This window comes from Eimeria maxima, genomic scaffold, assembly GCF_000499605.1.
Source record: "Eimeria maxima Weybridge genomic scaffold, Emw_scaff259, whole genome shotgun sequence".
NCBI classification, from domain to species: Eukaryota; Apicomplexa; class Conoidasida; order Eucoccidiorida; family Eimeriidae; genus Eimeria; species Eimeria maxima.
Window position 1 is genome coordinate 1,088 of NW_013565441.1, and position 23,774 is coordinate 24,861.

Below are 23,774 nucleotides of genomic sequence, written 5' to 3' on the forward strand. Positions count from 1 at the left end.
GCAGCGCAACAAACTTGACTGCAACTGTGGGGAGAGCAGCAGAAGAAGGAATAAGATAAGAAGGAATCATGGACCCCACACATACTCGCAGCAGCAGCAGCAGGACCGATTGCTGCTGCTGCTGCTGCTGCTGCTGCTGCTGCTGCAGCGGAAGCCCCAGCAGCAGCAGCCGCTGCCGACAAGCAGCAGCAGGTAAGCAGGTTAACAATTTATGTGTAATATAACTTCCTTATAAGTTAGGTATTTGTTTTTATTTATATCTATAGCAGCAACAGCAGCAACAGCAGCAGCTGCTGCAACAGCAGCGCCCCAGTACTAGATCCCACCCCAGCAGCAGGAGCACAACAACAGCAGCAACAGCAACAGCAACAACAGCAGCAGCAGCAGCAGCAGCAGATTAAAACCCATCTGTTGCCTCAGCAAATGTTGCTGCGTAAGAAAAAGTTAACACATATAAGATAAGCATAGAATATCTAGGTAGCTGCTGCTAGTGCCGCCGCAGCAGCTGCTGCTCCTGCTGCTGCTCCTGCTGCTGCTGCTGCAGCGGCCTTTCGGGAGCAGCAGCAGCAAGGACAGCTGCCACACCGACACCACTTAGGGCCTCTTTATTTGGATACCGGGGTAGCTGGGGGTCGCAGCAGCTGCTGCAGCACGAGCAGCAACTGTGCCTTGGCAGCAGCAGCTGCAGCAGCAAATGCAGCAGCAGCAACGGCCAAGTCGCCCTGTTGCTGCAGCAGGTCTGGATTCTTCTTCTCTTATTTATCCGAGTAAACGTTAGGATACAGGAGCAGCAGCAGCGGCAGCAGCAGCAGTAATTGCAAGAGCAACAGCAGCAAAAGTTTCAGCATCAACTGCAGCAGCAGCAGCGGCTGCATGCATGGCTCTCGTGCTGCGGATACTTGGCTAGAAGTTGGATCCAAATGGCTAGCTAAGGAGAATCTTCCCTATCCGCAGCAGCAGCAGCAGTAGCAGCAGCAGCAGCAGCAGCAGCGCTAATGGAGCAGCATGGGTGGATGGGGCCGCAAGGCCCTGTTCCTCCTCTGCAGTCTTGCAGCAGCAGCAGCAGCAGCAGCTTGCTGCAGCATCAGCAGCATCAGCTCAATACAGACTATCCAGCATCAGTAGCAGGCTCTGCTGCTGGTACAACAGCTGGAGAAGCAGCAGCAGCAGCTGCTGCTGCTGCTGCTGCAACAGCAGCAGCAGACAGCAGAGCATGCCAGAATTTATCTGTCTCTTCTCTTATTGGCGCCTTTGTGCCTCTGCCTGTGCGTCCTCGTGCTGCTGCTGCTGCTGCTGCTGCGTTACCTCCGCTGGTGCGTATTGTTGCGGTGTCTGCGCTGCTGCCATCTCCAACCTTCTGCTGCAGTCGTGCTGCCTCTCACGCGGAAGCAGCAGCAGCAGCAGCAGATGCAGCAGCAGCAGAGGAAAAAGCAGCAGAAGCAGCAGATGCTGCTGATGTTGATGGGCTAAGGAGAGACAGTTGTGTCTCTACACCTCGAGACAGACTGCATGAGCAGCAGCAGCAGCAGCAGCAGCAGCAGCAGCAACTGCAGCAGGACAGGACGGTGTTAGGTGCTGCTGGGGTGGATCCAGCAGACGGCAATGCAGTAGAATCTGCAGCAGCAGCAGCAGCAGCAGATCCGCTGCAGCATACGGTGTCTGCGACCTTGACAGAGGATTGGTTTCAACGAGGAGATGGTGCTGCTGCTGCTGCTGCTGCTGCAGCAGCAGCAGCAGCAGAAGGTCCAGGTGCTGAGGGTCCTTTTGTTTATGCTGCAGCAATTCATGATTGTAAAAGTTTCTGCTGCAGCAGCAGCAGCAGCAAAATGCATGCAGCGCTGCGTCGTTGTGTCTTCTTGCTGCAGATACCATGGCAGCTGTCTGTACACTGCACAGATAAAGCAGCAGCAGTGTCCTCGCTTGCTGCAGCAGCTGCTGCTGCTCCCCTTGCTGCTGCATCTGTTGCTGCTGCTGCTAGCTGCAGCAACAGCAGCAGCTGGGACAGCCAGCTGTCTCCTTGCTGCAGCAGCAGCAGCAGCGATGACTTCTTGAGGACATTGCTTGCCCCTGGTGGGGGACGGCTGCCTTGTGAGATCCGCTGTGTGCCGCTGCTGCCTGCTGCTGCTGCTGCTGCTGCTGCTGCTGCTGAGTGTGACAGCAGCAGCAGCAGCAGCAGCTCGCAGCACTCAACTCGCCGTCTCAGCAGGGGCAGCAGCAGCAGCAGCAGCAGCAACAGCTTGCTATCTCAGTCTTCTATTAGGGGTGCTCTATCGCATTCAAAGCATACTCCTCCTACTTCTGCTGCTGCTGCTGCTGCTGCAGTGCAGCAGCAGCAGCAGACCAGTGTCTGCAGTCCCCTATCAGCGTCTGCTCTGCCGCTGCTGCTGCAGGATAGCTGCAGCAGCAGCGTTTGCTGCTGCAAGCAGTTTCCGTATCCACCAGAGGGCAGCTGTTTGCGGGGTGCTGCTGCTTGTTGCTGTTGCTGCAACAGCAGCAGCAGCAGCAGCAGCAGCAGCAGCACGAGGAGGCGTGTTCGCGTGCTGCAGCACGCCCGTCTCCTTTGCTGCTGCCAGCATACCGATTTCATAGTTAATGCCTCGCTGCAGGGGCCCTCTGCTGTGTCTCCTTTGCTGCTGTTTGCATGCAGCTGCAGCAGCAACACGTATATATGGTCAATGCAATCCCCTGTGCTGCTGCAACTCTGTGGGCGTATCTCCTTGCCACCCCTCCAACAGCAGCAGCAGCAGCAACCGCAGCAGCAGCAGCAGCAGCAGCAGCACTATAAGTTTGCGCTGCTAGAGAGCGACGAGAGACAGCTGCAGCACTCTCTCGTTGCCTTTGGCTTACCTGCTGCTTCTCCTTTTGCTGCTGTCCCCCGCATGCATGTGCTATTTGTATACTTGCCATGGTCGCAGCAGCAGCAGCAACAGCACCAGCAGCAGCAACAGCAACAGTGTATAGTGGGGGCATTTATGATAGATGGGTTAGCAAGAGGGGCAAGAGGACTGCCGCTGCTGCAGCAGGTAGCAGCAGCAACAGCAGCAGCAGCAAATATTCCTCTCTCTTCTTTTCATATCGAAAATATCACTGAGATTGTACTCGCTGAGCCTAACCTATGGAGTCCGTCTGCTGCTGCTGCTGCTGCTGTTGCTGCTGCTGCTATTTCTGTTGACGCTGCTGTTGGTGTTGCTGTTGCTTGTGCTGTTGCTGTTGTTGTTGTTGCTGCTGCTTGTTGCTGCGACCACCATTTGTGTAGTTTGCTGCCGCGAGTGCTTTCTGGGTATTTGTTGCTGCTGTAGCAGCAGCTGTCTCACATGCTGCTGCTGTTGCTGCTGCTCCTGCTGCTGCTTGCAGGTGACATGATGTGGGTAACTGTCTCCTCTTCTTCTTCCCTAGATGGTCTCCTTGCGGGGGGAGGTGCTGCTCTTGGTGCTGCAGTGTATGCTGGTTATCCCCTTGCTGCTGGAGGAACTGCAGCAGCACCTCCGCTGCTGTCTCCTTCACCTCCTCCCGGCAGCAGATCAGCAGCAGCAGCAGTGTCTGCTGCTGCTGCTGCAGCAGGACAGGAGACGCAGCAACTGTTGTGGGGAGCATTAAGCGGTTTTCTTTCTTGTATAATCCCTCCTTGCCGCATGCGCGTCATTACTGCTTATGGGGATGAGCTGCTGCTGCTGCTTTCTCCTGTGCTGCTGCGGCTGCAGCAGGAAGGCAGCAGCAGCAGCAGCACCAAATTGCTGCAGGTGCGCTATGGAGTCCGGTGTCTCGCGAGCACTTCGCTGCTCACTGAGCTGCCGGCACTACGTTGCTTTTGCAGCGAGCAGCAGCAGCTGCAACAGCAGCAACAACAGCAGCAGCGCTCAATAGAGGACCTAGGGGTGTTCAAAGGAGACACAGAAACCCTTAGCGGCAGCAGCAGCAGCAGCATGGAGACAGACGACAGTAGCAGTCCCTCTCTTAGAGGCGGAGACACTCCTACAGCAGCATTAGCAGCAACAGCAGCAGCTGACACAGAAGACCCTTCAGCAGCAACAGCAGCAGCAACAGCAGCACAAGGAGGGCTGCTGCTGCGGGGTATCTCCTCGCTGCCGCAGCAAGCACTAGATGCAGCATGGACGGCAGAGACAGGTTTGCTGCTGCTGTGGGCAAGCGAAGGCCTAAGAGGGGGATTGTCCCCGATCCTGTCGCTGCAGTCTGCTCCGCTGCAGCAGCAGCAGCAGCTGCTGCTGCAGCAGGATCTGCCACTAGGTTGCTGCAATAGCGAGGTGTCCTCTACAATGCCTAAAGTCTCTTGGGCAGCATTCCTCCCCTCATCGTTTCTTGCCCTGCTGCAGCAGCAACAGCAGCAGCAGCTGCTGCAGCTGCAGCAGCAGAGCGTGCACCAGCAACAAAATGAGGAGAGAATTCTGCTGCCCCCCACAGGACGATTGCCGCTGCTGCTGTGCGCAGCAGCAGATGCCCAGCAGCTGCTGCTGCTGCAGGTTGACACTGCTTCATCGGTGCTTGGGGTGCAGCAGCTGCAGCTGCTGCTGCAGCAGCAGCAGCAAGAGAAGCAAGACCTCTTCCCTGGTCTGAATATGGAGGCTGTGGCAGCTCTGTTTGGACAGCAGCAGCAGCCGCGCTACACGCACTTGCAGCAGCAGAAGCAGCAGAAGCAGCAGAAGCAAGCGCTGCTTCTTGCTGCTCAAGTCGTGGAGCTGCCTGTCCCCGTAGCCTTGCCTCAGGCAGTAACTTCCGTGCTGCTGCTGCTGACGGCGGCGCTTCCCGCTGCTGCTTCTCCTAGGCAGCAGAATGAGCAGCAGCAGCAGCAGCAGGTCGACCGTGTCCCGTGGCTTCTTGCCTTTGCAGTCGACTCACGCTGCTGCCTCGTACCGCATCAGAAGCCGGTGCAGGAGCTGCAGCAGCAGCAGAAGCAGTCTACCGCTGCCGTAGGCTTAGGCCTATTCCTGGTAGGAGCCTGGAGAGACACGCGCTGCACTGCAGCAGCAGCAGCAAGAGAAGCAGCACATGCATCACCGTGGAGCAGTTGTACGTTTATTAGAGAGGGGCACCAGCTGCTGCTGCAGCAGCAGACAGCTGCTGCTGTCTTGACACCCGAACGTGTTCTTATAGCTTCGCCGCTGTGGCTGCAGCAGCAGCAGCAACAGCAGCAGCAGCAATCGATGACAGGCAGCGATCCCCTGGGACTGGTGCTGCCATCAAGGCAGCAGCATGCGTGGCCTGCAGCAGAAGCAGCAGCAGCAGCAGCAGCAGCGTCGAAGCATTCGTTTGTGTATTGCCTGCGTCTGTTAGCTTCACCAGTTGGCAGAGTTGCTGCAGCAACCAATGCAGCAGCACCACCAGCAGCAGCAGCAGAAGTGCGCCTGCTGGCAGCTGCATGCATCCCTGGGGAAGAAGGCCGTGTGTCTGCTGTGTCTTTGCTGCCTGATAGTTTGGTGCTGCAGTGCAGCAGAACTTCTGCTGCTTTTGTTTTCTCTCTTCGTGCCTTGCCGCTGCTGCTGCCTCCTTCAGCAGCATGCGGAGGCAGCAGCAGCAGCAGCAGCAGCGAGCAGACAGTAAACGACTCGGAGCTTATAGGGCTCCTCTCGCTGCACCCTGACGCGTGTCTGTCTCCTGTGTTGCAGCAGCACGTTGGAGCTGCTGCTGCTGCTGCTGATGCTGCGCCCAGAGGCAGAGCAGCAGGAGACGTTTCTTCGTGCTGTCTTGCAGATGGCCGTTTGGCTGTCCTCGTAAAGTCGCAGCAGCAGCAGCAGCAGCTTAGCTCCGCTGCTGCTGCTGCTGCTCCATATGATCATGTTGTAGTTTATGTACAGGACAGAGTTGCTGCTGCGGCAGGCAGGACAGCAGCAGATAATTGGATATGTGTCTTTGCTGCAGCGCGTGGCAAGAGCAGCAGCAACTGCACCAGCACAAGCAGCAGCAGCAGCAGCAGCAGTCCTGTCTGCGTCTATGATGCCTGGTGGTCATACGATGGGTCTTTGTTGGTTCAAATGGAAGCAGCCGATGCAGTAGAAAGCAGCAGCAGCTGCAGCAGCAGCTGCAGCAGCAGCTGCAGCAGCAACAGCAGCAACAGCAGCAAGTCTTTCTTCTGCTTCCGACAGCTGTCTGGTGAGCTCCTTGCTGCAGCAAAGGGACTTATTCCGTTGGCGCAGTCTCCTGCATGCGCTGTGTGGGGCCCCGCGTCTGCTGCTGTCATTGCTGCCTACCGTGCAGCAAAGGAGGCAGCAGAGCAGCAACAGCAACAGCAGCAACAACAAGAGCAGCGCGTGCATGCGATGACAGCTGCAGCTGCAGCTATCGATGCGGCGATTGCACGGGCAAAGCAACAGCAGCAGGAGCAGCACGGTGTTGCTGATCCGCAGCAGCTGCAGCAGCAGCTGGAGCAACAGCAGCGCGAGATGCTTGCTGCTGTAGCCCAAACAACACGAAATCATGGAGGCTGCTGCCTGTACACCCCAGAGGTGCTGCAGCAGTTGCTGCGCTGCGGCTACACTGCAACAGTGCGCTGGTTGCTGCTGGTGCTGCTGCGCTGCCTTGCAGCTGTGGGGCTGTCTACCCGCCTGCAGCATCTGCAGCAGCAGCAGCAGCAGCAGCAAGGGAGAGTAGCACGAGGATCATCGTTGGACTTCTCCCTTAGTCTAGAGTCTTTTGGGCAGGAGCTGGGGATAGAAACTGCAGCAGCAAGTGCAGCAGCAGCAGCAGCAGGAGAGGGAGAGCCTCGCTGTTGCGCAGTATGCGGAACCACCATCCCTCCAGCATCAGCAGCAGCTGTAGGCGATGGCGCTGCTGATGCTGCTGCTGCTGCTGCTACCGCTGCAGTTTGCTCCGAATGCGAACCTAAGGCAGGCTGCGAGCTAGCGCAGCTGCTGCAGCAGACAATGGCAGCAGCAGCATGTCTGCTGACGGATCTATTTGCGCAGCAGCAAGCAGCAGAACATCAGCAGCAAGTAGCCCAGCATCAGGACCTTACTCCAGCCGAGCAGCAGCGGCTGCTGCAGCAGCGCCGCTGCTGGCCAAAGAACCCTGCGGTGTATGTGCAATGGGCACGGCGGTGTCTCCCTGCAAGTATGCATCCGTCTCCCGCTATTGCTGCAGCAGCAGCAGCTGCTGCTGCTGCTGCTGCCACTGCTTCTGATTGCAAGGAGGGGCAGGTGGCGTCTGCTGCTGACGATGAGCAGCAGCAGCAACAGCAACAGGGGGCTTGGTTGGATACTTTTGGTGGGGGTGTGGGGCAGTTTTCTGCTTATCTGTCAGCAGCAGCATCAGCAGCAGCAGGATCAGCAGCAGCTGCAGCAGCAGCAGCAGCAGAAGACCGATCTGCTGCTTTCTGCCTCTTTGGGTCTAAGGAGAATTCCTCTGACGACGATCCGTTCGATGTAAGAGAATTGTTAGGCTTCAGCAGCAACGCAGCAACAGAGGAGACAGCAGCAAAGGATACAGCAGCAAAGGATACAGTAGTAGAGGATATATTAGCAAAGGATGCAGCAGGAAATGCCACAGCAGCAGAAGCTGGAGGGAATCAGGACCTCCCCGCACACAGTCTTGCTGCAGCAGACGAAGCAGCAGCAGCAGCTGCTGCTGGTGCAGCAGCAACAACAACAGCAACAGATTTAACAACACCCAGTGCTGCTGCAGCAGTTCTTATGACACCTGTTCGTGCTACACTAACAGATGAAGAATACGGTTTGCTGCTGCAGTTGCTGCTGCTTCCCTTACCAGGTCTTGCACTATCGCCGCAGCAGCTGCTGCTGCTGCGTTGCCTTATACGAGCACTGCAACAACTGGAACAGCAGCAGAACTGCAGCACAAGAGCAGCTGCTGCAGCAGCAGGTTTGGCTGCTGACTTTCCTGCTGCTGCTGCCACTGCTGCTACTGCTGCAGCTGCTGCTGCAGATGCTGCTGCTGCAACGCGGCTCGGCGCCACAGAAGCAGAGCAGAACGATGTAGAAGCTGCTGCTAGGGCTGTCAGTGCAGCAGCAGCAGCAGTAGCAGCAGCAGCAGAAGGCATCTCGCAGAGCTGCAGCACCGACAGCAGCCGCCAGCGGTTCTACACCTCCTTGCTCGTGTTGCGGGTGGGTTACTACAACTGCTGCTGCTGCTGCTGCTTCTCTTGCCTCTGCTGTTGATGCTCCCTCTTCTGTGCCTTTATTGCTGTTGGTACTGCTGCTGCTGTTTATGGAGGTGCATCTGCTGCTATTGTATTGTGCGTGTGTTTCTGCAGGAGGCGGAGGTTGCGGTGTCTGAGGAGGATCAGCAGCAACTTTACGCGCAGCAGCAGCAGCAGGCGAAGGGTCCACTATATTCGTCTCTTTCTCCTAGTAGTTATGTTTCGTCCGTTAGGCATCCGTTATCACCAAGTTCTGCTGCTGGTGGTGCTGCGGGTCCTGCTGCTGCTGCAGCAGTGCCAGCTGTGCCTGCTGCAGCACTTCTGAGCAGCGAAGATATCTGCTGGTGTCTGCATGCAGCAGCAGAAGAAGATCTGCTGCAGCAAGTCGTGCAGCAGGCGCGAGCAGCACACCCTGAAGGCCGCCTTACTTGGCCCCTCCTTCGTCGGGTATGCTCAGCTTGTTCCGGTGTATCTGCAGCTTTCGTGCTGCTGTTGCTGCTGCTTGTGTTGCTGCTGCTTCTGGTATTTGGACTGCTGCGCTTTATGGCTGCAGCTGCTGTAGCAGCCTCTTGTGGCTTATCACTGTGCCGAGCTGCCTTCTGCATGCACATAATTGTAGTGTTGCTGCTGCTGTGTGCTGCTGCAGCAGCCACTGTTATTATAGTTCAGGGGACTCGTCCTGCATGTTTTTCTTCTGCCTGTGCTGCTGCTGCTTGTGCTCCTGTTGTTTCTGCTTCAGCGTGGCGTTGGCTTCTGGCTGCGCAGCCCTTCGACTGTCCGCCAGCTGTGCGAGCTGCTGCTGCAGGATGCAGTGAAAGCAGCAGCAGCAGAGCAGCAACAGCAGCAGCAACAAGGGGGATTATGTCTCAAGGGACTGGCCGAGACATCAAGTCCTTTCAAGCCTGCAAGCAGCAGTGCTGCTGCTGGGCCCCACCAGGCTGCTTCGTCTGCAGCAGCATCAGCAGCAGCAGCAGGCAGTGCTGGTGACCTAGTTGCCTTATGGGCAGCAGTTAGCGGCAAGAAGGGCCTCATCGTTGCCTCCCTCAAGGCGCAAGGAAACGCAAAGGTAAGCACGATACAACAGCAGAAGCAGAAGTAGCAGCACAAGGATCACGTGCAGCAGCAACAATGCGTGCCCCAATAGCAGCGCCACTGCATGCACTAGCAGAAGCAGCAGCGCAAGCAGCAGCTGCAGCAACGACCCTCTTTTGCATTTTGTCTCTTTGGGTTTATTTCGTGTTGCTGCTGCTAGTACTACTTGCATTCCCACTGTTGCTGCCGCTGCTGTTGCTGCTGCTGTTGCATGCAGGCTGCTGCCTTCTTAACATCTGCTGCTATTGATGCTCGATGGAGAGCAGCAGCAGAGAAGAATGGATTTCAATTGTTAACTCATCGCCGCTGTTGCATGGCGTTGGCCTTCTTTTCTCTTGCTGGAAGCTATAGAGAAATAGCTGATGTCTGCTGCAGGTCCGCTGCTGCTGCTATTGCTGCTGATGTTGCTGCTGCTGTCGTTGATAAGGTTGACGGTGTTTATGTTGGTCATGCTGCTGCTGCTATACAGTCAAGCAAATCCGCCAGCAGCTACTAGACAACATTCGAGGCTGCCTGCTGCTGCTCGTGCTGCTGTGCCTGTTGCTGCTCCTTCTATTCCTGCTGGCATGGCTTTCCTTGATGGTAAGGAGACTATTAGGCGCTTCCTGGTCCTGCTGCTGCTGCTGTTGTTGTGTTGCAGGGTGCTGAAAGACACGCAGCTTGCCCTCTTTCTCTGCAGAGTTGGTGCTGCTGTCTCCTCGCCTGAGTCTCCTCCCTTGGGGACAGACTCGCAACCATGGGGTGGTCAGCAGCAGCAGGAGCAGCGGCAGCAACAGGTGCTGCTGCCCTCTGCCGATGCAGCAGATGGAGCAGCACCACCGGCAAAACCTGCTGCTGATGCAGATGCTGGTGCTCCTGCTCCTGCTGCTGCGCAGGCAGCAGACATGCGTGGAGGCCTTCCCCCGTCTCCCCTGGCCTTCGATGGGTCCCCTGCTGCTGAGTACCGCAGGGTGCTGCTGCAGCGGCTGCTGCCGCAGGCAGAAGCAGCAGGGGACATATGGTTGCGTTTCTTGTGCTATTGGCTAGCAGGGCATTACACCCAAGCCTTTGAGGCGTTACTGCCTCCCTATGCATGTGCGCAGCAACAACAACAGCAGCAACAGCAGCAGCAACAACAGCCCCAGCAGCAGCAGCAACAGCAGCAGCAGCATGAAGTTCTCCCCTTCAACCCGCGCACATATTTGCAGGGTATTGAGCAGCACCAGCAGGGGAGGCCGTTGTGGGGCGGTGCAGCGGACGGTGCAGCACTACCAACAGCAACAGCAGCAGCACAGGAGGAGGGAGTGTATGAGGGAGGGTGCTGGAGGGTCTCTTTGCCTTCTTTGTCTCTTTCTTTATTTCGATTGGCAATTAGGCAAACTCTGCCTGTGCGCAGAGCGCAGCAAACGCACAAGGAGAAGCACCTGCAGCAGCAGCAGCACCTGCTGCAGCAGCAGCAGCAGCAGCAGCAGGAGTCTTTCCTGGATCCTTTCGCTGGGCCTGAGGACAAGAGCAGCCTGAACATATTCAGCCGAAGGAGCAGCAGCAATAGCAGCAGCAGCAGCAGCAGCAGGCAATGGGGGAGCCCAGCTGATGGTGCATGCACCAGCAGCGGTAGGGTCCCTTGGAGAGACAGTTTCTCTGTACCTCTTCTTGAGCTGCAAAGAACAGGCAGCAGCAGCAGCAGCAGCAGCAGCCCGCATAAGTGTCGCATTTGCTGGTGGGGTTTTGTGGACCCAGCAGGTGCAGCAGAGAGCGATATGTACATGCTGAGCTGCCTGTACACCCGAGAGAGGCAGCCTTTCCTTGCTGCTGTTGCTGCTGTGTCTCTTTTGTCTCTAAGAGCAGCACGGCAGGCCGCTTCAAAAGTCTTAGGGGATGATACAGCAGCAAATGGTACCTCTCCTGCTGCTCCCCTGCAGCAGCAGCCACTGCTGCCAGACGCTGCACTGCCTACTGTGTGGGGTGCTCTGCATGCGTTTGCTGCTGCTGCAGCGCAGCCGCTGCTCTGTGCTTCTTCTAGTCTGCAGCAGCAGCAACGGCAGCTAGTTGGGCCCGCACCAAATGTGACGAGTCTCCTTGACCTCCAGCCAAGTCTCCTGCTGCTGCTAACTGCGGCCGCCTGGCGGCCAGCTGCTTCTGCAGCGGAGAGCAGCAACAACAGCAGCAACACCAGAAACGGCTACACTGTCGTCTCAGCGCTTCAAGGCTTCGCACCAGACAGCCAACAGCAGCAGTTACATCAGCACGAGCAGCTGCCACTGCTCGACCGTCAGCAGCACCAGCGGCAGCCGGAGGGTCTACCGTCAGAAGCAGCTGAGAATCCTTTGCTGCTGCTGCTTGCTTCTCTAGAGAAGAGCATTGAGCTATACAGCCAAGCCGCGTTGCTGTTGCTGCCGCCGCTGCTCTCGGGGTTGAACAGCAACAGGAGGGCGCTACTGTCACGATGTTTGCTGTCTCCCTGCTGCAGTGCAGCGGCCCCTTCTTCGCCAACAGCTGCAGCAGCAGAAGCAGCAGCAGCAGCAGAAGAGCTGCAGGAGGCGCTGTATCTGCCACGGGAGCTGCCGCCGCAAGATTGGCCCTGCAGCAGACTTGCTGCTGCGTCCTTGGCGTGGAGGCGACAATCCAGCAGCAGCAACAGCAGCAAAAAGACCCAGGAGCAGCAGCTGCAGCAGGCAGTCTCGCGCTTGTCGCTTTTGCTGTGTGGCTATGCTGCTGCACCGTTTGCTGCTGCCTCAGCAGTCCAGAGCAACAAGAGGAGCAGCAGCGACAGCAGCAGCAGCAGCAGCAACGATGACCACGCTGCGCTGCAGTTGCAGTGCCCGCTGGCAGTTCATGCTGCATTGTTTGACCTGCTGCAGCAGCTGCAGCAAATGCAGCAGCAGCAACAGCAGCAGCAACGTGGGCCGCGTCGTGTTTCTGCCGCCGCAGCAGCAACAACAGCAGCTGCAGCTGCAGCAGCGGCAAGGAGTGCCGCCTCTCCCTCTTCCTCCACAGCAGCGCTAGGCTCTGCAGAGGCAGCAACATTAGGAGGGACACCCGAAGAGACGGACGGCGTGCTGCTGTCTGTCTCCTCGTTGCTGCTGAAGTTATCTTACGGGCAACTGCTGGCAGCAACAGACGCTGCAGCAGAGGCCCGCAGGGTTGCTGCTGCCACAGCTGCTGTGCTGCAGCAGCACCAGCATCAGCAGCATCACCAGCAGTCGCAGGAGCAGCAGCAATTAGAGTGGCCTTGCAACTTGTCTGTTGACTTGGCGGGACTCACAAGACACCCTGTCTACACCTGTCCTGCTGCTGCTGATGTTGAAGATAATGATGAGGCTTACAAATTCTGCACGCCGCTGCTGCTGCCGCTGCTGTTGCAATTGCTGCGCGACACCCTGGAGATGCCATCTATACACCCCAAAGTGCTGTGTGTCCCTGCGCTATATTGCTGTCTTACATCGTGCGTCGGCGAGCTGCAGCAGCAGCTGCAGAAGAACTGCTGCCGCTGTTGCAGCTGCAGCAGCGGGTCCAACTGCGGCGGCAGCAGCAGCAACAGCAACGGGTGCAGCTGCGTTGATGGCGCCCTGTCGCTGCTGGAACTGCGGCGGCTGTACAGCATTGCTGCTGTTTGCTGCTGCGGCTTGCTGCTGAGCATAGTTGCTTCGATGCCTTCAGTCTTCTCTACCGATGCCGGTTTGCTGCTGCAGCAGGCACCCTCTGCAGCAGGAGCAACCGGAGCAGCAGCTCCAGCTGTACCTCCAGAAGGGGTCGCCACACCACGCAGAAGCAGCATCAGCAGCAGCAGCAGCAAGTACCAAGCGGCCGGTCCACCACGAGCGAACAGCTGCAGCAGCAGCAACAGCGGCAGCAGCAACACACACTGGGAAGAAGACAAGATGTTGGTGCTCGTACACCAGGCGGCGACAGTGTTGCAGCTGCTTCTCTCCCGGCCGCGATGTGTGCTACTGCAGCAGGATGTGCTGCATGTGCTGCACCAGTTGTTGCAGCCCCGATGGGTTCTCCATGCTAGTGTAGGCGCTGCAGTTGGTGCATCAAGAGGGCGAGTAGCAGCAGCAGCGGCAACGTCTGCTCCTGCTTTTGCCCTTGCTGCGTGTGTTGCAGTTAAAATGCTTGAATTTATTATTGACGTACTTGGCAACATACAAACAGAAGCAAGGCGGACAGCGGTGGCACTGCGAGCGCAGCAGGGATTCCTGCAGCTGCAGCAGCGGCAGCAGCGGCAGCAGCAGCAGGAGCAGCAGTATTTGGCGAGACCCAGTGCAGGGGGAAGCTTACAGTTTAACTCTTGCGCGAGTATTATGCAGGGCGGGCAAATATCCCTCTCCTCAGCAGCAGCCACAGCAGCAACAGCAGCAGCAGCAGCAGAAGAGGCGCATTCTATATGTGGAAGCTTGGCCTGCTTAAGCAGTTCTTTGGTGGAGTTTTTAGGAACGCAGCTGCGGCCCGTGTTTATGAGGGCGCTGCTGCCTGCTGCAGCAGGGCTGCTGCCGCTGCTGTGGTGCATGAACAGTCATGCTCCATCAGCAGCAGAAGCAGGATCAGCAGCAGGAGTAGCAACACCATCAGGAGCAGCCGCAGGGAAGAGGTCATCCATGCTCCGAGCAGCGGCAGAGAGCTGGGGAGGGGAAGGGTTGGGGTTGCTCTGGAGTGATCTGTGCTGCTGCCGCAGGTTGCAGTGGGCGCTGCAGCAGACATCCTTCCTCCCGCTGCAGCAGCCGCCATCTGCTGCCTTGGTGCGGCCGCTGCTGCACCGAGACGCTCTTGTGCAGGCTGTAAGGCATCTGGCTAGTAGACAGAATCGAACTCAGCAGCAGCAGCAGCAGCAGCCCCACGAACAGGAGCTACAGCTGCCGCTACAGCTGCAGCAGCAAGAACGACATCATCATCATCACCACCATGGACAACAGAACAGTCATCAGCACTCTGCAGGGCATGCGCAAGGCCCTCGTATGGAAGCGCATGAACTGCAGCAGCAACAACAGCAGCATCAGCACGGCAACCCTGTGCAGAAGGAGCATCAGCAGCATCAGCACGAGTCCGACGCTGCAGCTGCAGAAGCAGCAGCAGCAGACAGGCACGCAGCCACCCCGTCTTGCCACAGCCCCACACCCAAAGGTTCCAGTAGGCGCTTTAGCAGCTGTTTCCCTCCTCAAGAAAAGGGCCAGCTGCACCAGCAGCAGCAGCAGCAGGAGCGGCAGCTGCAGCAAGTAATATCGAGTCATTTAGCGGAACACATGCTAGCAGCAACCCCGATGCCAGCCATTCCCGTTGTTGCCGCTGCTCTCTTCCCAGGCTGCATCCTTCAGGCTGCATGCAGCAGCAACAGCTGCAGTAACGCCTTCGAAGTCATCCGGCAAAGCCACAGTTTGGGGCCGCTGAAGCGGCAGCAGCAGGAGCCGCTGCAGCAGCAGCAGGAGCAGGAGCAACAGGATGAAGCCAGCATGGCAGCTTTAGCCGCCTTTGGTCGGGATTGGGCCATGCTGCCTGTTGCTGCGCTGCTTGGGCCGGTGATAGCAGCCAGCAGTAGCAGCAGCAGCAGCAGGCACAGCAGCCCTGCAGGCCTCGCAGTATCAGGGGAGGTTGTTGTAAGTGTATGTACACCTGAAGGGCCTCCTAGGGGTATCCGAGCTCTTTCTTTACCGCCTTCTCTATTGGGGCTTGCCAATCACGAGAGCATGCGTTCTGCTGCTGCCCTTGCCGCTGCTGCTGCTGCAGCGGAAGCTCGCTTCGCAGACGTGGCGAGGCTTGTCAAGTACCAGTCGCTACAACAGCAACACCAGCAGCAGCAGCTGCTGCAGCTCCCCCTGATGACGGATGCATGCGGGCCTGGTGGTGCGTTTCCTTACTTACTGAGCTCCCGCCGGCCTCTGTTTGCTTCGAAGTCAGCAGCAGCACCAGCAACAGGAGCAGCAAGCCCTGCAGGAGGAGCAGTAACATCTTCCATCAGTGTTACACGGGAGAACAGCTATGACCGCGAGCAGCAACGGCACCAGCACCACAAGCAGCTGCAGCTTCAGCAGCAGCAGCGGCACCACCACCACCACCACCAGCAGCAGACCTGTGTTACATCTCTAGCTGAGTGGGTGGGGTTGTTGTTATCTCGAGATGTATCCCTATACACCGTAACTCAGACCTCGCGGCTTTGTTCATACTCCCGTTTGCTGGCGCGCGTCACTGACAGCAGCAGCAGCAGCAGCAGCAATAGCAACAACAGCAGCAAGAGCAACCTTGTGTTTCCTTATGGAATATTTTCGCCTTTGTCGTCAATGCGTGCTGCATTTGAGTTTACGGGTGTTGTTGCTGCTCACCCGTTCCTTCCTGTCTTCGCCGTATTGCTGCGAGCATCGCAGCAGCAGCAGCAACAGCAGCAGCAGCAGGGCGGCCCACCAGTCCTGACCCCGGTGCTTCGTTCTTTTGGTTTGGGGGCTCGGAGCCTGCCGAGGGGTCCCTCTGCGGCTCCTTCTGCTGCTCCTATTGTTGCTGCTCCTGCAAATTCAGCAGGTCCTTCTGACACCACTAGTGCTGCTAGTGCTGCGTATGCGCATGCAGCTGCAGCTAACTCTGCTGCGCCTCCTTCGGCAGCAGCATCGGAAACAAGCGCGGCAGGATTTCAACGCCTGGACACCTTAGAACGGCCACCAGCAGAAGTGCAGCAGCAGCAGCTGCTGCTGCAACAGCAGCAGCGACAGCATTCAGGGAAGAGGGGGCTACAGACGTTGCCGCTTCTGTTGCGTTTGCAGCAACAGCAGCCGGCTGGAGCAGGTGCAGCAGCAGCAGCAAGCCAAGTAACATGTGCTGCCTGGGTGCCTCAAGGAGATAGTCTCCTTGTGTCGGACTCCTCTGGCTGGGCATTTCTCTTCTGCCTCCTTCGAGGTCCTCTTCTGTCTCCTTCTGTAGTGGCTGAGGCTGTGAGTGCCTCTGCTGCTGCTGCTGCAGCAAGGGCGGCTGCAGCAGACAGTAGCACGGCAGGCATAAGCAACAGCAACAGCAGCAACAACAGGAACAGCCGTGGCGGGCATGAACTGCAGCAGCAGCGTGCATGCAGACCTGCGGTCTGCTGGAAGCCCCACCACATGACGCAGCAAATTGCAGCAGCAGACGGCAGCGGGGCCTTCGCAATTACGTTAGGCATCGGAGTGCCACAGCAGCTGCTGCAGCAGAACACCTCGCTAATTGCTGGTGCTGCTGCTCCTCGCAGCCTACTGCAGCGGCTGGGATCGGGAGAGACGGCCTGCGACGATGCAGCAGCGCCCCTTGCTGCTGGCTGCAACTACAGTAGCAGCAGTAGCAGCAGCAGCAGCAGCAAAGGGGGTAACTGGAAGGAAGGACGCGGGAAAAAGAGGCCTTTAAAGCTGTTCGGTCAAGCAAAAGAGGGATTTATGTCGCGGGTGCTGCACTCGCGCCTCTTTGGCCCCAAGTTTCCTGCTGCTGCAGCATTGCAGCAGCAACAGCAGCAGCATCAGCGGCGGAACGCATCAACCGCCCCAGCAGCACCCCTCGTTGGGGGGGCCCTTCGTGCCCTCTCGTGGAGGGCACGCGCCTTCAGGGTCTCTGCAAGGGGCCCCCGCGGCATCTTGAAGGGTTTTGGAGGCCCTATTTCGGCTGGGGGTGGCTCGAAGGCAGCAGCAGCAACAGCAGCAGCGGTAGGAAAGCACTCACAGAAGCAGCAGCAGCAACAACAACAAATGCAGCAACAGCAGCAGGAGCAGCAGGAAGGAGGGGGCGACGAGGACGCCTGGCTGGACTCGACCAGCTGGGCTGCGAGTTTGTGGGGACTTGGAAGCATTACTGCAGCCGATATGGAGGCAGGGAAGCGCTCAGGTGTATGTACACCTGATGGAGCCCCACGCTGCAGCAGCATGCCATCAATTGGGGGGCCCTGTCTCTGTGTGTGGCAGCTGGCAGGCGTGGGGCCCGCGGGGGCACCTCGCCTGGTGTCTGTCATCACCTGCGACGACTTGCTGCACACGCGAGCTCGTCTTGCTGCTGCAGCTGCGCCTCCTACTGCAAGAACATCTAAAAAGCAAGCAGCAGCAGCAGCAGCTCAAGGAGGTTGCAGCACGTGGTCGATTGAGGCAACGCACACCCCCACGTGCTTCTGCTTGGCAGTGCTGCAGGAGGGTCCAGCTTGCTGCAGGCCATGTCTTGCTGCTGCAGCGGGATGTACAGGCAGCTGCTGCAGTGGTGACTTGACAGCAACTTGCTGCGGAGGTAGTTGTGCTGCACTACGCTGCGTCGTATACGGAGATGAAGAAGGCACAGTGCATGCAGTTGATTTGGGACTTGAAGAAGAAGTGCTGCGATGGAGTGCACACAAAGGAGCTGCTTTATTGTCTCTTTCTGTCTCCCGAGCATGCAGCTGCAGCAGTGCTGCCCCGGAAGTATGGCTTGTTACTGCTGCCTCAGCTGCAGGTAACAGCAGCAACAGCAGCGGAGGGTGTGGTGGTGGGGATATGGTGCTGCGCTGCTGGTCGGTTGTGGGGCTAGGAGAGGGGGGCCCCGTACTGCTGCATCAGCTTGATGTCAGTGCAGCAGCAGTAATGCCTCGGGGTTTGTCTGCTTCCTGGTCTGGCCGCGGCAGCACAGCATCAACAGCAGCAACAACAGCAACAGCAGCAACAGCAGCAACAGCATCAGGGGCTGGGTCTTCGAATGCCCTCTCGCGCCTTCTCGGCACCAGCAAAGGAGACGGCAGAGACACCCGAAGAGGTGATAACAGCAGCAAGACAGCAGCAGTGTTTCAGTTGGGAGGGCGCAGCAGCCTGGTGGTCGAAGGAGGAGACCTTTTGCTACTTGCAAGAATCTAGATACTAGCAACGCCATCAACATCAGCAGCAGCAGCTCGTGCCTACGATTAAATCCGCGGCTTTTCTTTTCGATTTAAATACACCCTGCTGTAAAAAAGAAATTCAGAAAGGACACCAAGAGTCTCCGCAATGCTCCCGCTGCTGCACTGCAGCAGCAGCAGCAGAAGCAACTATCGCCAGCATTCTATACGGGCTTCTTTTCTCTTGAACACTCAGTTGTTCCGATTCATATAAGTGGTGCATCTCCCGTTGTACAAGTAGCTGCTGTTGCTCCTGTTGTTGCTTCTACTACAATGGCCCTTGAAAGGGCCACAGTAGTTGTTGCCCATGTGCAGCCGGCGGGATCGACCACACTGCTCGTTATACAGTTTGTGTTGCTGGGTGCCGTCTTAGGCACCTGCTGTAGCTAGCTGTTGTAGTTAGCAGGAGCTAGCCAAAGCCTAACATCTCTGCTGCAACCGAGGTGTGTGCAGATTGGTGTGTGCGGCACGGCAGCGACAGCATCAGCAGTGGCAGCCGACGCAACAGCAGCATTTGCTGACGTACACATGTTTGCCTCGCAGCTTTATTCAAAAGGGCCCTTGTTGCCTGGCGTACCGGCCTGTACACCTCAGCGGGCAGGCCGGAGCGCAGCAGCTGTGGAGCCGTATAGTTTAATTTGAGGTAGAGGGTTTGTGCCTATCGCCTCAACCTCGACGCTTTAGCCATCAATAATTTGTATTTAAGGTTTACGTTTCAGGGGATATGAGTTGGGGACTGGGGGTTGGGGTTTGCGATTGAGGTTCTCGGGTCCCTGAATGGGCCTCTAGGTTGTAAGATAGACGATTTAGGGTAGTGTGGCATATGTCTATTCAGTTTAGGATGTATAGTGGTCGATTTACAGCTTATTACAGGATTTGGTGTTGTGGCTATAGGGTTTTTATGGCTTCGAATTTGTATAGAGCTTTTACGGTGGCAGGTTGTTAGAGGAGTCGCAGGAGGCGTTACGAGGTACAAGATTCTGTGGTTTTCTGATACGGGTCTCAAAATATAATTATAAATAAAAATAATTTGTTGAAAATCCTGTTTTTATTTTGAAAAGGAGCTAAGGGTGCCAAAAACCTGGGAGGGTCACTGACACGGGCTGTCTGCAACATACATGCACCGCAACTGCGCGGCGGCGGCGGAGGGCGGCGCTACTACGGGCTCCTTGTCTCTCTCTCTGCTGCTTTAGAAGCCGAGTGTGTGTATTTATATGTGTTCAGTCATCATTAGTTGGTTGCACTTATATTATTTGTCCCTTTGTTGAATACTTGTGTCGGTATATTGACTTGGCGCTGCTGCTGCAGGTGACCACTGGTCTATTTGTTCATCCAGGTTGCTGTTGGCTCCCCGCTGACTGCCGTCTCCTCTTTCCCCTCTCCCCCATCATCATCTCCTTTAATTCTTTACAGTTGTTATTCCCAATTTCTCTTGGCTTTCTTCCGCTGCTGCAGCATAAGAGATTTAGGGTTTTAACTCCAGACCGCCGCCTGCCGCCAGGCAAGCTTTTTCCTACACACTCAGGCAATAGACTCTAATAAACCCTTGACTCCAATATACCTTTCACTCTAATAGACCGTTGGCTCAAATAAACCCTAAACACTAAACCTTTAAAGCAATAAAAGCTAGTGAAAATTGCAGTGAATTCTGATTCCCTCGTCCCTGCCTAGAACCCCTAAAAATCCCTCAAAACCTACAAAGCCCCCTTGGAGGTACACGACTTCGGTCCCCTATAGCCTGTTTATTTTTGCATGCAGGCGTGGCGTTTAGGGTCTTGGATGATGGGGGCCTCTCAAAGCCGTCAGCAGCAGCTTTTGCTGCTTGGGCTGTTGGGGTTTTGCTGCTGGTGCTGCTGCAGCAGCTCTGCTGTGGGGGAGTCGAGGAGCGAGTTGGTTGAGGGAGCAACGGCTGGGGCAGCAGATCACGAAAGTTTCGCGGAGACTGCAGCAGCAGCAGCAGCAGCAGCAGCAGCAGATGAGCCTTCTGAGCGACAAATGCTTGAGGTCTTGGAGGGGCTTGCCGCTGAGGGCTTGAGGGCTTTAGGCCCCCCCCCACCGCTGGAGGTTCCGGACTGGAGCGAAGGGCTGATTGATCGCGAGCACCGAACCCAAAAGAGTAGCAGCAGCAGCAACAGCAGCAGCAGCAGCAGCAGCAGAACTCGTGTCCATTTTAGGGGTCCGTTCCCCCCCACCAGAGCTTGGACTCCTGTTTATTTCTCTGGCTATGGAGATCACTACCCCATGGGGCCCCTTCTCCTTGCATGCAAACCGCAGCCAGGCGGAAGAGCCATCTGCGACGTTGTCCCCAGCACCCCATACACCCCAGTAAACCTTAAACCCTTACCCTGAACCATATTCACTACTAAACCGCCATAAACCCTAAACCCTCAACCCTAAGGGACCTTGGTCCCCAGTGTGTATGTTATTGTCCTTAATCGCTTACCCACACTGGGTTTTGTTGGTGCTGAAGCCCTTTGAGACTCGACACCTACTAGGAGCAACAGCAGAAGCAGCAGCAGCGGCCGGTGTTGGTTTGCATTTGTGTATGCATGCAGCCCCCTGGAGCAACACTGTATCGCGCATGGAGTTTGTGGGGCAATCAGATGACTGGAGGGGCATTTGTGTCTGTAGAGACTGGGGTCCATGGTTTAGAAAGGGGCCCAATGGGGGCCCCTACTCCTTGCTGCGAGACTTCAAACAACGCTGCTAATTGCATGGGTTGCATGGGCCTGCCAACAGCAGCTTATGACCCCCTCAAGACAGAGACGGAGACACCTATGGAATCTAAAGATAGACATGGAGGCGGTGGGGCAGACGCGGAAGGAGACAGTGCAGCAGACAAAGATCACAGTGCTGCAGCAGCAGAAGGGGACTACTGGCCTGTTGGTGTTGCAGAAAGTTTCAGCCCCGTCGCTCCACAGGAACTCTTTTCACTTCTCCCCAAGCTGCAGCAGCAACTCGGAGGAAACCCAGATGTTAGCCCACGCTACTGCTGTTGTTGCTGCTGGCTTCTAAAGCCTGGTCTTCAAGCTGCTCCTTACTCTTGTACAGGCTGTTGCTTGATTATCTTTGTCACCCCACTTGCTGCTGCTGCTGCTGCTGTTACTGCCGCTGTTGTCATCTACTCTACAGCTTTAGGAAGGTGCATTTCTGCTGCTGCGAACGGTGCCTCCTGCTGCTGCCGCCGCCTGCTGATCCCGCTTCTGTTGGTGTTGCTGGTGCTATTGCTGTTGCTGCAGCCCGCAAATCTGCCTTGCAGAGTGACTGCAAATCCTCCCCAGGGCATCCCCACGCTCGGCGACATCTTGCGCTCCCGCTCGGTACCCCTAAACCCTAAACCCTGAACCACAGGAATCTAAAAGCCAAACCCCGAAATGCACTCCAAAACCCAGGATTCGCTTGGCATAGACCTTAGGCCTTCGACCCCCAATCGTAATCCCTAGGCCCTGGATGTTGCTAAGGCCTTACCACAAAACCCTAGGACCGAGCTTGGGTAGCAATGGGCTTTCCTGTTTGTGCACGTTGTTGCGTGTTGCGTGCCAGCGTGCTTTTGTGGTTTTGCATGTTGGGGTTTACGGTTTAGGGTTTAGGGTTTGGATGTCCGTGTGAGCAGGATTTGACTCTGTTTGAATCGATGTTGAAGACTTCGAGCATCCAGCAGCTGGTTCCTTGCCCATTAACCTTCTTCGCTGTTCCCGATGACAAGGCGAGAGACTTTCAAGGAGGCCGACCCCCTCCCTGTCTGGCTAAGGCTCTTGCTCGCCCAGAGAACCAGAGGAATGTCCTCAAACTTATAGGGTAGGGTTTTGGTTTTTGGGTTTTAGGGTTTAGGCGTGTTCCCTACGATCTCCTTGGGTTTACGATGGGTTACAGGGATTTCGTAGGATGTATGAGGGTTTCTTAGGGTTTATGAGGGTTTGCTAGGGTTTGTTGGTGTTTCAGGCGGCTGACGGCCTTAGGCCGCGTTCAGAATATGGTCCCTGGTACTTCTGTGCCGGTGTTGCATGGAAACCCAGGAAGAGTTGGAAGAAGAGGGCAGTTACCCACTTGGAATGGAATCGACCTTGATAAGCAGCCCATTGTCTTCGACAGAGGGGTAAAATTCTTAGTGCCTTCCGCAGCTGCCAATGCTGCCGCTTACGCTGCTGCTACAGTGTGGCCAGCCGCTGCTATCTGGTTTGCTGCTGCTGATGCCCTTTTGACACGCGATTGTTTTTATCCGCTGCTGCTGCCACCGCTGCTGCTGCTGCTGCTGCTGCTGTTGCTGTTGCTGCAGGTTATTCATACGCTGGCTCGCAATGACTTGGCGGACGGCGAGAGTCGAGAGTTGCTGCGTCAGGTTGTTTACTACGACTGTCTCCATGACCATTTGGTGCAGCATCCTTCTTTGACGCGGTTTGCTCTTCTCATGGTAGATAACCGCAGGTCTCTCCCCATAATCGGCATGCCGCCAGGTCAGCGGTTAGGTTTTAGGTTTTAGGGCTTAGAAATTCGGTTTACATAGGGTCGGGTGTGCCTGTTGTGGCCGTCACAGTGTCTGCCCCCACCTGAAGACTAAACCCTAAACCCTAATCCCTAATTTGCGCATGCAGGCCCTCGTCCTGACTGGGTGGCTCGGGATAACCCGGGTTGGTTTCCCCCTCCAACCTCGCCGAGATCAGCAGAGGTTCCTGAGGAAGATGCAAAACAAGAAGCAGGAGACAAGACGCAGCAGCAGCAGCAGGCAGATAAGTCCGGCGCCGCCAAAGAAGACAGTCAGGAGACAGACACTGCAGCAAAGGACACTCCAGGAGCGAAGAAAGAGAAGAAGGAAGCAGCTGCAGAAGAGGAAAGAAGCGCGAAAACACCAGTCCACCCAGCAGCTGGAGGAAGAGCAGCAGCAAAGCCAAAACAGGAGACGGAAGAGCCCCAAGTAGGTCAGACAGCACCGGAAGAAGCAGCTGCAGAGGAAGGAGCGGCAGAAAAGTCAGAGGAAGCCCCTGCAAAGTCGGTCAAGGAGTCAGCTCCTGATGCTCGAAGCAGTGACCCGGACTACAAAGAACAGCAGCGCCCAAAAGAAGCAGCTGCAGCCGCAGGTGCTGCAGAACCAGCGGAAGGACAAAAGAGCGAGCAAAGCGGCAAAAAGTGACAGCTCTCCCGAAGCCATCGCTGTTGCAGTAATATACGAGACAGCAGACGTTGAGGTGGCGACAGCGGCAGCACCAGTAGGAGACTGAGCTGCTGTTGGAGATCCCTCAGATAGTCGAGAATCCAACAACTGTGTTGATTCGTGCTGTTGCTGCTTCAGCTACGCGAATCCGCACATATACATATGCCCCTCAATGACACAGTTGCTGCCCTGCTGCAGCTGCAGCTTCGCGGCCGCTGCAGCTTCTTTGCTGCATGTTACACCTTGTTACTGCTGCTTGAAAGCTCAGGCTACTGCCTGCCTCTGCAGCAGCAGCAGCAGCAGCAGCAAGCAGTAGGGTTGGCGGAGACAGACATCACCTCCTGGTCCTTAGGGACAACATATAAGGAGCAACGCTGCCTCTGCTGCTGCCGCTGCTGCCTCTGCTGGTGCACTCCGCTGCATTCTTTTTTTTGTTGGCATCCACCACCTTTGACTGTATATACACCTTGTCTTTTCTTTTGTCTAAGCCGTTGGATGGCTGCTTTTCCAAGGTGCAACTGCTGCCGCTGCTGCTTCTGCTGATTCTACTGTTGCTGTTCTGGCTGCTGGTTGTGTGGGACGCCCCACAGCATGAAAGATACTGCACCAGCTGCATC

The 23,774-nt window shown here is 56.7% G+C and overlaps 2 protein-coding genes across 2 annotated transcripts; both read left to right on the forward strand.

Annotated features, from left to right (window-relative positions):
- Positions 1 to 995: 995 nt before the first annotated feature.
- Positions 996 to 17,988, forward strand: EMWEY_00024910 (AGAP010490-PA, related, related; the record flags this gene model as incomplete). Its single annotated transcript, XM_013480973.1, has 6 exons — positions 996 to 3,120; positions 3,355 to 8,069; positions 8,219 to 8,551; positions 8,844 to 9,170; positions 9,414 to 9,571; positions 9,837 to 17,988. The coding sequence occupies 6 exons, from the start codon at positions 996 to 998 to the stop codon at positions 17,986 to 17,988; spliced, it is 15,810 nt and encodes a 5,269-aa protein (XP_013336427.1).
- A 1,802-nt stretch (positions 17,989 to 19,790) lies between these two features.
- Positions 19,791 to 23,136, forward strand: EMWEY_00024920 (hypothetical protein, conserved; the record flags this gene model as incomplete). The annotated part of the gene is made up of 7 exons (XM_013480974.1): positions 19,791 to 20,333; positions 20,564 to 20,983; positions 21,248 to 21,328; positions 21,622 to 21,806; positions 21,951 to 22,104; positions 22,285 to 22,462; positions 22,601 to 23,136. 7 exons carry the CDS (start codon positions 19,791 to 19,793, stop codon positions 23,134 to 23,136), a joined length of 2,097 nt encoding a protein of 698 aa, XP_013336428.1.
- Positions 23,137 to 23,774: the final 638 nt, after the last annotated feature.